The 17,066-nt window shown below is 36.1% G+C and overlaps 1 protein-coding gene across 7 annotated transcripts in view; it reads left to right on the top strand.

Annotated features, from left to right (window-relative positions):
* Myo9a (myosin IXA) overlaps positions 1-17,066 on the top strand; it is a 271,547-nt gene that overhangs the window by 119,612 nt on the left and 134,869 nt on the right. For all 7 annotated transcript variants that reach the window (XM_010627374.3, XM_010627384.3, XM_010627393.2 and 4 more), the window contains 3 exons: positions 7,690-7,779; positions 12,124-12,240; positions 15,521-15,655. In XM_010627374.3, coding sequence (XP_010625676.1) covers positions 7,690-7,779; positions 12,124-12,240; positions 15,521-15,655 — 342 coding nt within the window. The remainder of the gene's footprint in view (positions 1-7,689; positions 7,780-12,123; positions 12,241-15,520; positions 15,656-17,066) is intronic.

The raw sequence follows: 17,066 nt of genomic DNA, 5'->3' as shown, positions 1-17,066 counted from the left end.
GTTTCTTTCCTATGTTGGGCGTTTATTTTTTCCATTTCTTTCTTATGCTGGGCCTTCATGGCTTCTATCATGGTCCTGAGCTCATCTATTTTTTTGTCAGTTTCTGCTCTAGAGTCTTGAATTGCGACCCATTTTGCTCACTATCTCTATGGTTATCTGGGAAATTATTTCTGTTTTGAATTTTTCTAGAGCCTGATTGATCTGTTTTGTTACTTCCTGTGCTTTGAGTTCAGGGTGTCCTGGTGGTTCACTATTGGCCTTTTCATCCTCATTTGCCCTACTATTTGCCATTGGTGAACTGGAAGTCTGTCCTTGTATCTTGTTTAAGTGTTTTCTCATTTTTATTTTTGTTGTTGGACTGTCCTTGGTTTAATCTCTGGGTTATCACCCAAATCTTCCTGATGTGGTTGCGCCCTAGCTTCTGTGTCTCTAATAACTCACAGACATTCTCATCTTCATAACATCAGAGAAAATAGCTCATCAAATCAACTGCAATGCTTTATCCCAACTGATGCAATCAGCAACACATTAAGTTCAAGAACAACTTGGAAACTGACCACCTGAGATAGTCATTAGTCTATCATCCTTAAATCATTTGAATTAAATTGAAATCAAGAAGCAGTCCAGAACATGTCTGCGGTGAGCAAAATGTCAGTATAGTGTATTTACCATTTAATGGCTCAGACAGAGCGAGGATGCAAGACCCCTGGTCTCAGTTAGCTGATGGCTGAACCCCATGACACTGACTGACCTCGGGCTGCAGTTCAACCTTCTGAATGGTTGAACTCCAAAACGTTCTATTACAGGTTTACCATGCCCTTTCTTTAAAAATATTCAAAGTTGGGAACTCAGAAAAATACCCTTGATGACCACCTCTACCTCTGCCTCTGCAGAGTGGATCCAAAGACTGGCACAGTCAGGAGGTCTGAGAGTGCGGGTTGGGGGTGTTAGGGGGTTCAGGGGCGCCCACACACCTACCTTCCCAGCACTCAAGTGATGGCAGCTGGGGCGGGAGTAGGTGTGGCTCTCCTTCCTGAGGTGGATCGGGGCCCAGGCTACCTCCCGGCGCTGGAGCGATGGCGGCCGATCTATTTTTAATTTTTAATTAATACAATTTTTTTTCCCAGTATTGGGGATCAAACTGAGGACCTTGGGCTTGCAAACAGGGTGGCATCACTGAGCTAAATCCCCGGCCCCTGGTACATGTTTCCAGTAAATAATATTTGTGACCTCCCGGCGCTGGAGCGATGGCGGCCGATCTATTTTTAATTTTTAATTAATACAATTTTTTTTCCCAGTATTGGGGATCAAACTGAGGACCTTGGGCTTGCAAACAGGGTGGCATCACTGAGCTAAATCCCCGGCCCCTGGTACATGTTTCCAGTAAATAATGATTGCATTTTTTTTTTTTTAAGTATATGTTTGGGTGATATTTTTGTTTTCTTTTTTTTCAGGGGGCACTGGGGTTCAAACTTGGGATCTTGCTCTTGCAGGGCAGGTGGTGGTACCACTGAGCTAAATCCATGACCTCAGGGTACATGTTTCCAGTATATAGTGATTGCGTTCATCATGGGGAGTAGGTACATATCCATACTACATCATATTTTTTTTAATGTCCCCTTTCCTTCCTCTCCTTCCCCTTCTAGATCCCTCTCCCATTTGCAAAAGATCTATCTCTCCGATTCCTATTATGCATCCTTTATTTTCCCTTAAAATTTTTTTTACTTTGGGTTTCTCATGTAAAACAAACTGTGTAACATTTAAGCTTATGTGTCTGGTTTTTTTCACTTAATATTATGGTCTCAAATTGCATCTATTTTCCCACACAACTCAAATCCATCCTTCTTTATAGCAGAATAATATTCCAGTGGTTATAGATACACATTTTCTTTATCCATGCCTCTGTTTATGGACACAGAGGCCACTTCCAAGATTTAGCCATTGTGAGTTATGCTGCTATAAGCATGGGTGCATTGCATGGAGTCACTGAGACATGATGATGTTTTTCAGGAAGATAGCTAGAAGGGGAATAACTGGTTCAAATGGAATTTTTTTTTCAGGTTTTTGACAAATTTTCATACTGATTTTTATAATGATTGTACTAGTTTACATTCCTACCAACAATGTGGAAGGATTTGTTTTTATCCCTACAGCTTCACCAGCATTTTTTATTGTATGATTTCTTGATGATAGCTGTTTTTCTGGAGTAAGATGGAATCTTAGTGTTGTTATAACTTACATTTGTTTAATGACCAGAGGTGTTGAACAGTTTTTCATGTATTTATTGGCCATTTGTACTTCTGAGAATTGTCTGTTTACTTCATTTGGCTTTTTTTTTTTTAAATTGAGTCTTTCATTTTTTGGTGGGGGTCTAATTTTTTTTAAGTTCTTTATATATTTCAGATAATAGTCCTCTGAAATGACTGACAGAAATTTCTTTCGCATTCTGTAGGTCCTCTCTTTACTCTGTTGGTGGTTTCATTTGCTGTGCAGAAGCTTTTCAACTTGATACAACCCCATTTGTTCATTCTTGATGTCATTTCTTGAGTTATATGGTGTTTCTGTTCAAAAAGTCTTTACCTATATGCTTCTGTCTTCCAGAATGTTACCTATTTTCTCTTAAGGCAGATTGTTTCTGTTTTAATATCTAGATCTTTGATTTAGTTTGATTTTAGTTTAGTACGTGGTGAGAGATATGGGTGTAAGAGTTAATGTTCTGCCTATTGTCAATTTTCCCAGCAACATTTCCAACCTTTGTTAAAGGGATTATCTTTCCTTTTTTCCATGAAATCTTTGTCTGTACCTGTGTCTTCAAGAGTTCTACTTATTCTGTCTTCTAGCAGATTGTTTCTGTTTTAATATTTAGATCTTTGATCCTTTTTGATTTTAGTTTAGTGCATGGCGAGAGATATGGGACCAGTTTTAATCTTTGGCATGTAGAAAGTCACTTTTCCAAGCATACGCAAATGCTTGACTTAAGGGTAGAAAATGACAAACTGTGATAAGTGTTAATTTGCTATATTGAACCATAGATGCAAGATTTATAGTTATATAAAAATGAAACAGGGGCCAGGGATGTGCCTCAGCAGCACTGTGCCTACCTGGCAAACATTGGGTCCTGAGTTTGATCTCTGGTACAAAAAAGAAGAAACAAATAAAAATAGTAAATATTCATTTGATAGAGTGATTTTATCCTCAGGGGAGACATTTAAAAGGATTTAGCTCATTGGTGTTGCTGCCTGCCTTGCAAGTGCAAGGTCCCAAGTTGGATCCCAGGTACCAAACAAAAAAACAAAACACCCAAACAAAACATTAAGAGGAAAAAAATGGAAGAATATAAGAAGAAAAAAGATTAGAAGCAAGGCTAAAGACAAATGAAGATTATTCAGTTTTTGGGAAACTGGTAAAGAAGACCAGGAGGGAAAGAGAGAAGGAAAAAAACAACAAAATTAACAACTAAAAATCAATTAAACTAAAAATGGTGTTCATACACATGAAAAAATAAAAACAAACACAAAAATAAAGAAAAAATGAGTTCTCTGTGATTGCAAGCCTGTGGCTATCTTCTGAGGTCTGTGGTTTTGTGGTAGTGTTTAATTCAGGTTGTGCCTCTGCTATTGCAGATAGACAAAGGGGGCAGACAGAGCCCAGATCTCTGCTGGATGATCCCAGCAAGGCTGCAGGGGGATTAGGGTGGGGTTCTGGATAATCCCAGTAAGCCTACAGCAGGATTAGGGTGAATTGCCATTTTTGGTGCTTTCAATCACAAAGCAATTCAGGCTGATCCTGGTCTCTGGTTTTCAGGTTGGGGCCTGAGTTGTTCAGCCTACCAAACTCGGGTGTCTCTTCCTGGCCTAGCCCTGGACATCTCCCGTGATTGTCCTTTCCTAGTCACTATGGGATCTCAACACTGGCAGCCCTGAAATGAAGCCAACCCATGGCTGCTCTGAGTTCCAGGGTCAGTTGGCTCCTCCCTAAAATGGTATCAGGCTAGGCTCCCTCTCCAAGGGACACAGCAGTCACTTGCACTGGAGTCACTCACCAGGTGTTGTAGCACACAACATCCACTGCACCGCCATTCATTAGGTATGTTTCTCACTGGAGGCCTCTGGGTCACCTGCCCTTTGCTGTGTCTTTGTAGGTTCCCCGTCCTCTCTCACTGTGAGCTGTGAGCTGGGGAGAAAGTACAGTTGGCTACCTCTTTTTTCTGCATTGTGGTCTGTCTCTTCATTTTCTTTGTGGACTCCAATTTTCCCCTCAGATCCTTCCTGGGTCCTGGGGATCAACCTCCTTTTCTTCCTCAGGTTGTTATTTTTCAATGTCTGGAATCCAAATCTCAGAACTTCCCAGAAGTCCTTGATGTTTTTCTACCAATTTTTTCTTTTTAATCACTGTAGCTTTGTAGTATAACTTGAAATCCAGGATTGTGATTCCTCCTGCTTAGTTCTTGTCACCCAGGATTGCTTTAGCTGTTCTGAGTCTCTTTTTTGCTGCTGGGGATCAAATTTGGGACCTTGTACTTACGAGGCAGGTTGCAGAACCACTGAGCTAAATCCCTGGCCCCTGGGTCCTTATAAATTTAGAATATTTTTCCTAGTTCTATGAAAAATGCTATTGATATTTTGGTTGGGCTTGGGTTACATGTATATGAGTTTTGCCAGGATGTTGTTCTGATGTTTCTAAAAAATCCAATCTTACATGGATCATTCTAACTTTTCCTCTTATATATCTGTAAATTCTCACAGAAACTTTTCTCCCCCCTTTGCCATCGCTTTGCTTAATGTTCATTTACAGTGCACATTTATAGTAGTATCAGAACTGTTAACTCATATCCTTGTAGGAAATGATCCTCTTACTGCAGTACAGTGCTTATGGACAGTTTGTTTTTGTTTTTACTCCTACATATCCCATGCATTTCCAGAGTTGTTTAGATCTTTACCTTTTCCTCCCTCCTGCTCCTGTTGAGATTGTTTTACACATTTGTCATACATTTAATATACTCTTGTCATGGTCTGTATTCCTTTCTGGGATCCCCTAATGCCTTAAATAATTTTTAAAATTTGTGTGCTTGAGGTTCACTTTTTGTGCTGAATGGGTTTTGGCAAGTAAGTGAAGTCCATTATGGTATAATACAAAAGAATGTCACTGGTCTGACAGTGGTTTATTGGTTTAACCCCTCCCCCTAAACTGCTGGCAGACATTTATCTTTTTACTGGCATTACAGATTTGTCCTTTCCATTAATATAAGGTAATTGGAATCATTTAGAATATAATATTTTCAGAATGACTTATTTTACGCTTTTAAGATTCATCCATTTTTTCTCTGTGGCTTGAGAGCACATTTCTTTTTATCTGTGGATAAGAGTTCATGGTATAGGTATACTGCAGTTTGTTTATCCATTCACCTTTTAAAGGACATCTTGGTTGTTTTAGTCTTGGCATTTAGGGCTTTTTGTACTTTTTCTAATTAAAATATTGTACATCTTTAATTCTTGGCTCATAAACCATTTTCTGGAGTTTAACCTTAAAATAGTCTTAACCAACTATGCACAGAGCATTTGTTTTTATTGGTATAATTTAACATAGTCACAATAGAGCCATAGTTTTTTTTTTTAATCTCACTGCTTGGCAGCTCTGATTTGAATGTGTTGTGTTCCTGCTGCCTTGAACCACTGGTGGTACACACATGACTGTACCATTGGATGGCATGAGACAGTCCCATCTGGTGATACAAGGCATCTGATGGGTCAGTCATGCATGTTCACCAGTGGTTCAAGTCAGTGGGGATGTGTTAGTTTGTATTTTGTAGCATAGTTATTTGTTTACTAGTTTTTGTTCATTACAAAGCCGCAGTGCTTTTTGAAAGCAACAGACTTCTTTTGCTTATTTTTCTAAATGCAGTATTTATTTTTTCTCTACATGTGACTGGGTATTACTTATTAACTTTAATAGAATGGCATTCTGGCAGAAGGGGCAGAAGGGAAGCACCTTGAACTGAAAGTAGACTCACTCACTGGAAAGAATTTCTCTGAGGTAGAGACCTTGGTTTCTGAAAGATGTAATTTTGAAAGTCATGAGAGTCAGAGAACAGGTAGTATTTCAGTCAGGCATTTCAGGTGATGTTTTAGTCAAGTGTTTGATATTATAATAATATAGGACTTCGTGTCTAGTGGTCCTGTTTTAAATCCAGACATTCAGCAAGTATAGTACCAAGTGAGAAGAAAACTAGGAATAGAAGGAAATTTCTCTAATTTGATTAAAAAGTATAAAGAAAAGTTATGCAACATACTTAACAGAAAGCATGAAGCTAGACATGGTGGCACCTGCCTGTAATCCCACAACTCAGGTAGAGGCAGGAGGGTTGTCATGAGTTTGAGGCCAGTGTGGGCTACGTAGTAAGTTCAGGCCCAGCCTGCACTACATGGTAAGACCCTATCTCAAGATCTGATATAAATTGAAGGTGGTAGGATATCTCCCATAATTTTATAGGTCTTCTTTTCCTTATAATCAAATATTTTTTGCTTTACATGTTTTGTATAATATTGTCTACATAAAATTTTATTTATTTTTATTACATGTGCTCAGTTTCCTTGCTTTACCATTTTATGCCCATCAACTGCTTTAAAAATACAGTCTGATAATTATGTTCAGGATCTGACATCATGCCCACATTGTAATTTCCCATTGAGTCTTATAGTTTTGCCCCTTTGTGTACCTGCCTTACCACATGGCTTGGCTGTATAAAACATCTTTGAAAAGTGGGGTGGGTGGGCAACCCACTTTCTGATTCCCCTTCTGTCTCTCTTAGAAGCTTTCTTTCCCTCAATAAAATTTTCTTAAAAAAAAAAAAAGATCTGACAAAATTAGAACATATTGATAAAAATCATGTATAGGAGTTTGGCAGTATTATATACAGCAGAAAATGTATAGAGTATAAACTGATAATTCCATTTTTTAGCTTTGTTGTCCCAGGAACTCTTGAACTCACATGCAGAAATACTCATTGAAGTTAATTTTCTAAATGTGCAAAATTGTAGGCAATGTAAATGTCTTTATAAATGGTACAGACATGCTGTATTTATCCTACAGTGCCCTAAAGCAGTTGCAATGACAAAGCTTGTGATAAATGATCAATACAGTTAGGTCAGTATAATAACAAAAACTGAAATGATACATGTCAAATTCATGATAATATTTACCTGTGGGGGAGGAAGAATCAGAATGAAGCATTACCTTTATCTAAAATTTAATGTCTGTGAATAAAAATAAACATCCAAAATATGAGTAAGGACTCGTTAGGAATATTCCTGAAATTGGAAAAGTTCTGTCACTTTTTGGTCCTTGTCTCTAGGTTTTGGGATTATGATTGATCATTAAATGTTTTTGTGTACTGTTCTAAATTTTATATATTTATTCTGCACAGTGAAATATGTTTTTCCATTCTGGTCAGAAAGCAAATTTTAATTAAAAAAAAAACAATTTCTTATCTCTTCCCCTGCCTTTGGGGGAAGGAATTGGGGTGAATGAATGTCTAATTCCACTTTGGCTAATATTAAAATTGCTAGTGTTTTTTTACCCCTTTCTCTGTTGTACATTTGCCAATTTTATCAAGTTTTTCTATATTTGGTTTTTCAGTGAGATAACTCAGTCTTTTGTCTGAAATCTTACTGCATTTACTTTTCTGTTTAGGTTAAAGAAGAGATGCTATTTGAATCATTAGTTACAAGGAAGACGGTGACAGTGGGAGAAAAGCTCATTTTACCATATAAGCTGGCAGAGGTAGGATTTTCTTTGAAATACGAGCTTTCTGGACATTCTTAGAAGTGTCTGTGTTTTTTTCCTTTAACAAAATGAAAACGATAGTAATAAGAATTGATTAAAATAAGTTCTGTGAATATGGCTTTGAAATTTGAATTTCCACTGACTTGTAAACTTAAAATTTAATGTGATTTTAAGCTATAGGTTTGCCTTTCTTTTTTTTTTTTTGCTACCAGGGATCAAACTCAAAACCTTGCCCTTGTGAAGCAAGTGGTGGCATCACTGAGCTAAATCCCCAGCCCTACGTCTCTCTACAGGCATCTTAATCTCTTTACCATTCTTCTTTAAATTTTTTTGTTTTTGGTCCTGGGGATTGAACTCAGGTCCTTGCGCTTGTGAGGCAGCCAGAGGAACCACTGAGCTAAATCCCCGGCCATCTTTATTTACCATTCTTAAGTTTCATATTTTTAATATGGGAGAGAGAAAGGGTAGGTAGAATAATAAACCAAGAGTATTTGACTTAATTGGCTGTTCCTTCTCAGGACAGTTTCTTCAGTTATGTTCCAGCACATTATACTTAGTTGGTTTACTTTTTTTTTTTATCGTTGGCCACTTTTTCACAGTTCCTTTTGCTTCCCTTTTCTCTTTTGTGTGCCTTCTGAAGAGAAGGGGTATGCTGGCATAGATAGCCTTTGTTTTGTCTTCTCTGTATTTATATTACCCACTCTTGTGGCTTTAACTATCATATGTATGCTGAGACTGCCAGCTGAGATTTGTTTTTATTACTGTGTTACTCAGTTGTAAAGGGTAGGAAACTTAACCGATACATAGTATATAGAGTAATTTTATAAAGTGATAAGAAATAAAATGATGGTAGTTTTAAATTAGGACAGGAATAGAGGTTAAAAGATTCAGACAGAGAAATGAGGAAATGATTGTTTTACTCTAGAGAATTTTTTAAAAGCTGATTTTTTTTTTTTTTGTATTGGGGATTGAACTCAGGTCCTTGTGCTTGCTAGGCAGGCAGCACAACCACTGAGCTAAATCTCCGGCCCTAAAAGTTGATACTGATCCATTTTTCATAAGGGCCTTCTGTCTACCTCCAACTCCTTATTTCTTCTTTTGTCATTCTTTATCATCTTTTACTCTGAGAGCTTCTTTGTAAATAATAAGGCAACTTTTAAGAGCTTTGCTTTTTTAATATATAAAAGTTTGTTGGTTTTATAAAATCAACTTTTTAAAATCAAAAGTTTGTTTATTTTATATTTTCTTTTAGAACCTTTTTCATCACATTGTTATGTTTACATTTTGCCTTTATATTCAACTTTCCTACCTTTCCCTCTCTTCCCTCCTTCCTTGCCTTCTTCCCTCGTAGCATTTCTTCTATCCATTCTTGGATTAAACCCAGGGCCTTTGCACTAAGCTACCTCCCCAGTGCTTTTTATTTTTGTTTCATTTTGAAATAGGGTCTTGCTAAGTTATTAAGTTACCCAGGATGGGCTCACACTTGTGATCCTCTCAGAGTGCCGTGATGGCAGGTGTGCATCACCCTACCCAGCTTGTCTTTATTATTTTTTTAAAGAAGCACTTTGACTGCAATATGAGGAATCAGTTGGGGAAATGTATTAGTGTCTTACACCTGAACAGATTAGCAATTTACTACAAAACAGATTCTTCTTGATGGGTCTTGTGGATTATGATCTTGGGCATAGGTTAGTAGTTCTTAGGGTCTCACTAGGCTAACATCAAGGTGTCAGTCAGATCTTTGATATAATGTGTGAGGTTATCTTCTGAGCTTACAGGCTGTGGACTCACAAGCTGAGGATTCAGTTCTTTGGGATTATATTCCTGAAGTATTTGTATTGCTGGCTTTTAGTTAGGGGCTGCCCTCCACAACTAGAAGTTGCTTGCTGTTTCTTGTTGTGTGGCTGTCTCCACAACATGGCAGTTTACTTCTTCATTGTCAGCAGAACTTCTGATAAAAGGGCCCCAATCCCCTTTAAAGAACATTATCTTAAGTCCAGGCCACCTAGAAATCTACCTTAGATTCACTCTGAAATCAGCTGTTTTAGCCCTTAATTATACCATTAAAAATCCCTTTGCCTTTGTAATGCTACATAAACTAATTACAGGAGGGGAATCCATCATATTTGCAGTTTATACTTAAGGGGAGGAATTCATACAGGGTATAGAAATCTTGGGTGCCATTTTAGAAGGCAAAAGTATGTGCAGAAATAGTGGGCTCAGAGGCTGTATAGTGAGCAGGAAGATGTTTGCTTTGTCTGCAAGGGTAACATTAATAAAAAGAAGAATGAGATGGTAAAATGAATAGGACTTAGCGATATTGAGAATAATAGGATGCAAGAAAGGAAAAGGAAGTATCAAGGATGAGTCCCAGATTTCTGCCTTACACATATGTAGAAATATTGGTGCCTTTCAGGGGTATATGAAACACTGAGTGAGATCTTGCTGGGGGCAGGGTCTCTTTCTTGGTGTCTAGGATTTATTAAATTATGCTAGGCAGCACTGCATGGCAGGGCAAAGGGGCTGGGAGTGTTGCTTGGCAGTTATTAGGTGTTATATTGCTGTATCAGGATTCTGTATGTCTACGTTACTTTATAAAATAGTACTTAAGCAAATAGGTAGATTTTAGTTTTTATTTTTTTAATGGTACTTCTAAGCATATAGGTAGATCTTAGTTTTTATTTTAACTTGAAGGTCTTTTAATTGAGAAGTTTAACCACTATATAAAATTTATTTATTTTAATTTTCCCCCCATTAAGTTTATTGGTACATTTAAAGCAAACAGTACAGTTACATTCATCATTGGGATCCTACATGATATATCTTGGTTCTGATTTTTTTTCCCCATACCCCTGCCCTTACTTCACCCCCTTTACCCTTCCTTATTTACAGAGACTTTGTTTCTATTTTTTCCTTTTTTCACATTTTTTCTTTTCACTTATTTCCTTTCTCCCCCCTGAAATTTATTTTGTTAACGCATGCTAATATTTATTATTGTGTCTTATTCTTATTTAGTTTTAAAATCTTTTACTTTGCTGAATTTGATCAGATTGTCTTCACTCCTTACCTCTCTGGGGATAAATAGTAGTGTTCTAGTACACGGTGTGTATGTTCTACTGTTGCTTTTCTGGGTAGTGTTAAGATACTTATGTTGGTTGGGCCAGGGATTTGGCTCAGTGGCACTGTGCCTGCCAGCACAAGGTCCTGGGTTTGATTCCTGGTACCAGGGGGTAAAAAAAGATACTTATGTTGGTAACATTCCTAAATGTAGAATTCTGGGATCAAATCCTGCTTTTCTCTCAGAACTCTGTAAAGAATTTGTTTATTTTCAAGATTCTAGTGTTGAAGATAATTTGATGCCATTCTTATGTTTCCTCTGTAGATAATTAAATTTTGATTTAGAAACTTGAAACTTACATATATTTTTTTCTTTTTTTCTTAGACAGGGTCTCACTTTGTAACTCAGGCCGGCCTCAAATTGATGTATCCCTGCCTCAGCCTCCTAAGTGCTGAGATTGCAAATTTGTACCACCACACCTTGCTAAACCTCTTAATTGTTGGTATTTTCTCTATACCTCAGAACAGAGATAATAAATGCTTTACTGGTAAAACAAGCTCCAAAATAAATCCATAGATAATAATATGTTAATTATTAGGCTATGTATTCCTCTAAGTGCCAGGACTCAATTCAGTGTCACACAACTTTTTTTTTATAAGTTGAAGTGCTTTCTAGATGAAGAATTTGCTTTAATTAATGGACTTTTCCTGAACAATTTCAGACTTAGCTAATACAGAGAATTTTCGTAAGCTGGTGAGACCTTGAAGTAAAGGAAAAATTTCCTAATTCCATAGTAAAAGAATAGTTGCTTACTTTGCAGCTCAAGTAATTCTAGAGGTTGCAATTTGGAATGTAGTTGTGATGGATTTATATGTGTGTTTTCATGGTGGGAGCAGTAGTCCACAGATACAAATGTCCACTTTTGCCAGATTTTTCTACCTAGAATACAGTATTCCTCTGCATAATAGCTTATAAGGCCATTTGTAAACTTCGCATTATACCTTCTTTTTGAGGGGAGGTATATAGCCTAGCTTTTAGTAAAAATGTTTTGAACTATGTGACCTATATTTTGTTTTTGTTTCATGACAATTTTAGCCTATATTCCCTGAGTTGAACTAAATTAATATATGTAGAAAACTTCAATTGTAAGTTATTGAGAGAAAAATCAGCTTCTAATTTAGGATAGTAGGTTTTGTTTTTTGAATGAAAGCAAAATATTTTTTTACGTTATCTTACTTTACTACCAGTTCCACTTTGCACTTATGCTGTTTATCGTCTTGCAGGCTGTGACAGTGAGGAACTCCATGGCTAAGTCCCTTTATAGTGCCCTGTTTGACTGGATTGTTTTTCGAATTAATCATGCACTTTTGAATAGTAAGGATTTGGAGCACAATACCAAGGTAAAGATACATTGCATTATAATATATTTTCCCTTAAAACTGTTTTAATATTAAAACTGGGTAATACATGTAATTTTTTTGTTTTGTTTTGTTTTTTTGTTTTTTTGAGACAGGGTCTTACTATGTAGTGAGACTGACCTGGAACTCACTGTGTAGCCCAGGCTGGTCTCCAACTCACAGTGATCCTCCTGCCTCAGCCTCCTGAGTGCTGGGATTACAGGCGTGCACCGCCACACCTGGCTAATACATGTAATTTTAAAGTACCTTATTATATGGAGGAGTATATTATCCCCTCCTGTTATTATCTTATTCACAGAAACTTTTGTCTTTTCAGACCTTTTTTCCTTTTTATTTACATGCCAAAGACATGCATATTCACAGCTGCTTTTTATTTATTTTTTTATTACTTTTGTTTTATGAGACAGGGTCTCACTGTGTAGTCCAGGCTGGCCTTGAACTGGTCACGTATCTCAGGCTGGCCTTTTAAACACTGGTGATCTTCCTGCCTCAGCCTCCTGAGTGCTGGGATTATAGGCGTGTGCCACCATGCCTGGCTGCTTTTTAAAATATGCTGTTTGTATTGGCTCAGACTTTTACCTAGTTTCTCTTGAAATACATTCTTTGTCATTGTGTATCTGAATCTCTTAAATTTGTTTCTGGTACTGAATATTGAGCCTAGGTCTTTGGGTATGCTAGGCAAGTTCTTTACCACTGAGCTGCATCCTCAACACATTATTTTTAATAATTTTGTAATATGTACCATTAATACCACATTACATTGAATTATTTTTTATCTTATGAATAATACTGTGGGCCAGGGATTTTGCTCAGTGGTTCTGCCACCTGCCTTGCAAGCATAAGGGCCCAAGTTCGATCCCCGGTACCTCCCCCAAAAATACTGTAACATTTTAAAGTATTTTTGAGCACCTTTCTTTAGGATAAGTTCCTTCTTACTAAATTGCTAATTTTAAGGATACTGTATATGTTTTTTAAAATTTGGCAGCTACTGTTTTAATTGGTTTCTAAAGAGAACTGTAGTACATTAAAGTACTTGTTAACCCTGTTTTACTCTTTTGAATATTGTTATTGTTTGTCTTTTTCCCAATATGAGAACTATCCCACTTTTTGCTATTTGTGCTGTATATTGATGAAAGTTGAGTATCTTCATGTGCTTTTTCTTATTATTTTCTCTAGTATTTCTTCTGTTTTTTTCTTTTATTCCTTTTTAGGAGCTGTTTATTGTGGACATTGTAGAAACTCAGTTTGATATGTATTGCAAAAATTTTCTTTCACAGCTCTCCCCCCACCCCCTTGTGGTATAGGAGATTGGACCCAGGGCCTTTGCACTATTTTATAGCGCTTTTTATATAACTAATAATTTTATATAACTAATAATAACTTTTTTAGCACTCCTTAAATAACTAATTTGCCCAGGCTGGGCTCTACTTTGTGATCTTCCTGTGTCAGCCTCTTAGAGTACTTGGATTATAGGTGTGTACCACCACGCCTTGCTTGTTACTTGACTTTTAAGATGTGTTTATGCAGTGTTTTTTTGTTCTGTGTTTAAAGGTTTTATGCATTTAACTCTCTCATTCCTTTCCTTAACAGTCCTGGCTTTTTATATATTTGTTTTACTAATATGGGAAGGATTCTTCTAGTCCATAATTAGGAAGTTTTCGGTATCATACTTTTAGAATGTAATTTTTTTATGTGTGACTTTTTTCCCATTTGGAAATTTTATTTTTAATATGGCCAGATTATAGTACACATTTAATCATTTCAAGCCCAGTTTTATTTTCTCAATAGCATTTATGGAACATTTTACTTTCTTCAAGTTGGTTAGAAATACCTTCATTATTTAATCCTCATGTTTTAAATGTAAAATTAGTCTTAACATTTCTCATATTTCAAGTAAACCCACAGCTGTTAATTTAAATTATAACCTAATTTATCAAAATGACTTTTAAAAAAAAAGAGTAGGAAAAATTTATCGAGGGAAAGAAAGCTTCTGTCTCAGAGTTAAAAGGGGGGAAAATAGACTTATTTTTTAAGGGCATTCTTTTTCTTTTTAAAGGACTAGACTTAAAATTAATTGAAAATGTCTGTCTTTTAGTACCGACTTAAAAGAAAATCTCTTAAAATTTATCATTCATTGCCGGGCATGGTGGTGAATGCCTGTAATCCCAGCACTCGGGAGGCTGAGGCAGGAGGATCGCTGTGAGTTCGAGACCATCCTGGACTACATAGTGAGTTCCAGGTCAGTCTCAACTATGTAGTGAGACCCTGTCTCAAAAAACCAAAAAAAAAATTAGCATTCATTGTATCATTTTGTCCAGTATTTCTTAGCACCATTGTAGAATAATTGTTTTTATTCAGCCAAAATTGTTCTACCAACTATATTTCAAGAATGGTATTGAGGGATGAAAAGGATGTATTTATATGCATGTATTAGAATTGCTTCTCAGCTTTTCAGCTAAGATCAAGATTAGTATATGCATGTTTAGAGCTGACTGTATAATCCACAGTACAAAGATGAATTCTAGAAGTAAAATATCCAGAAATAGGAAAAATAAACTGCTTAGTCCATTTTGCCAAACAGCTGAACAATTTGAATGTTGTTGCATTTAGGAGGCAGAAACTGAGAATGAGGAAGATTGCTATTTTTTGTTATAGTTCTTTAAAAGCTGTTCAGCATTTTAAACCTTGTATTTTTAAAAATAAGAATTTAATTTTAACTTTAAGAAATTACATGATTGTGCATTTTGTTTGATGCTTAGTCTGGATGAGTCTGGTTAAATACATTTGTTAATTTAGCTCTTCAAGCAGCATTCCATTTTTTGGAATATAGAAGTCAAAGTAGGAAAAATTATATGGTCATCTTGGGATAGCCAGGAGTAACTTAGCTTTGCCAGTTCTTTACTTAAGTACCCTTTTGATTTTTTTCAGAGCTATTGTTGCCATTTCTCCTTGGAATTTAGGGATTTCTAAGTTTAAGAATTTCACAGATTTCTGAAATGAAGATAATAGGCCACTATCTCTGTGGTGTGTATGTTTCTGTAATGTTAATGCTGACATTGGATGTGTTGAAAACTTGGATATATTTTTATAATTAGGATAAGTAAAATGAAAATAAAGAGAGCCAAAATAGTTCTTGATTATATTTCTTTGAACACTGGCCAGAAAAAAATCTCTTTACTGCTGTTGAAGTAAACATATATTACTTACGAATATTATTGAATAAATTAGAGCCTCTTTTTTAACTAAAAATTTTGTTTTTCAGACTTTGTCCATTGGTGTTCTTGATATTTTTGGGTTTGAAGATTATGAAAATAATAGCTTTGAACAGTTCTGTATTAATTTTGCTAATGAACGTTTGCAGCACTACTTTAATCAGCATATTTTTAAGTTGGAGCAAGTGAGTACCTAAATAAAGTATACACTTCCCCTTCACAAATGTGGAGTCATATTGTGATAAGCATTTTAAATCTTGTATTTAAAATAGAAAATACACATATGATCATATTCACATCATTATAAACAAACAGTAAATCAGAGCAGAGTTTTGCAACCATGTCATACAGGAATTTTTTAATAGTTCTCAAGTAGGTTTGTTACTACAACATGCCCCATTTTGAATTCATCTCTGAATTAAAAGAGGGATAGTTTTGATTTGGAGGCTTTTAGGGGGCTGTTGACTTTTAATTGGCTTTGCCATGTGTAATGCTAAATGTACTTGTTTCATTACTTTGGTCTTTTAGGCCTAGGATGGGATATAAGAGCATATTAATAGAATCTTTGTGAGTTTTAAGTTTTCATTAGAATTTTTAGAGTAAAAGTAGGGGGGCTTGCTCTCTCTCTCTCTCTCACACACACACACACACACACACAGACACACACACACACACACACACACAATACAACCATGGACTTTTCTTCAAACTAAGTTGGGTTAGGTTGATTTTATAACCTAGAATTTCTGTTTGTGTATGAGGACACAGGCAACAACAAGGTTCATGACACTCAAGGAAAATGAAATAAATAGACTGCAATAGTTAAGTCTACAAAACGTGGAAGAGAGGTATTCTTTCATCATACTCTGTCATTGGGACTTGTTGCTTTCTGATCTAGGTTTAAGTGCTCTATTTTGCTTAAGGAATGTAACGGCTGGCTAACAGTTGCACTAGAAGTGTTACTCCCAGCAACCTTGATGAATGCTTAAAGTTTTAATACTAGACCCATTAAAAGATAAAACTGTTTATTTAGGACCAGCTAAAACATATGTAAGGTTACTTATCAGGAAAGTGCTGTTTTTGTTCCAGTTTTATATATGATTCCTTAAACCAGTATTCAAATCTTAAACCTCTGGTTCTTTTGTTTTCACTTTTAATCAAAGTCTAAGCTTGAGTTGCTATCTAGAGCTCTTGACTCAGTCTTATTCTCTGTTAATTGGATCATGCTAAATTAGTATCTTTCATCTCTTGCAAAAATCTAAGTGTTGGAGGGGGAGGGGAGTGCATTTTGTTGACTGTGTTCTGTGTTTTCCAGAGCCAAGCCTCAGTTGCTCTGTGCATCATTAAACAGAAGACTAATTAAATTGCTTTTGAAAAAGGACGATGTTCTTTTACTGCAAACTGAAGTTACCCTTTTATTTTCTAGAAATCTAGTTGTATAAGAGCCATAAACATACTGTATACAAATAAAACCTTACATTTTATATAAAATGCATTCAAAATTCTTGGGATTGGGTGATCTCATTTACTTGCTACCCTGGATATCATAATTTAGGATGTTGTAGTTATGTCTTTGCTGTAATTTGTGGAAAGTTG

This window comes from Fukomys damarensis, unplaced genomic scaffold (genome assembly GCF_012274545.1).
Source record: "Fukomys damarensis isolate Sample0158 unplaced genomic scaffold, DMR_v1.0_HiC HiC_scaffold_25, whole genome shotgun sequence".
Classification (NCBI taxonomy): domain Eukaryota; kingdom Metazoa; phylum Chordata; class Mammalia; order Rodentia; family Bathyergidae; genus Fukomys; species Fukomys damarensis.
Note: the sequence above shows the minus strand (reverse complement) of the source record. Positions and strands in the feature narration are given on the sequence as shown.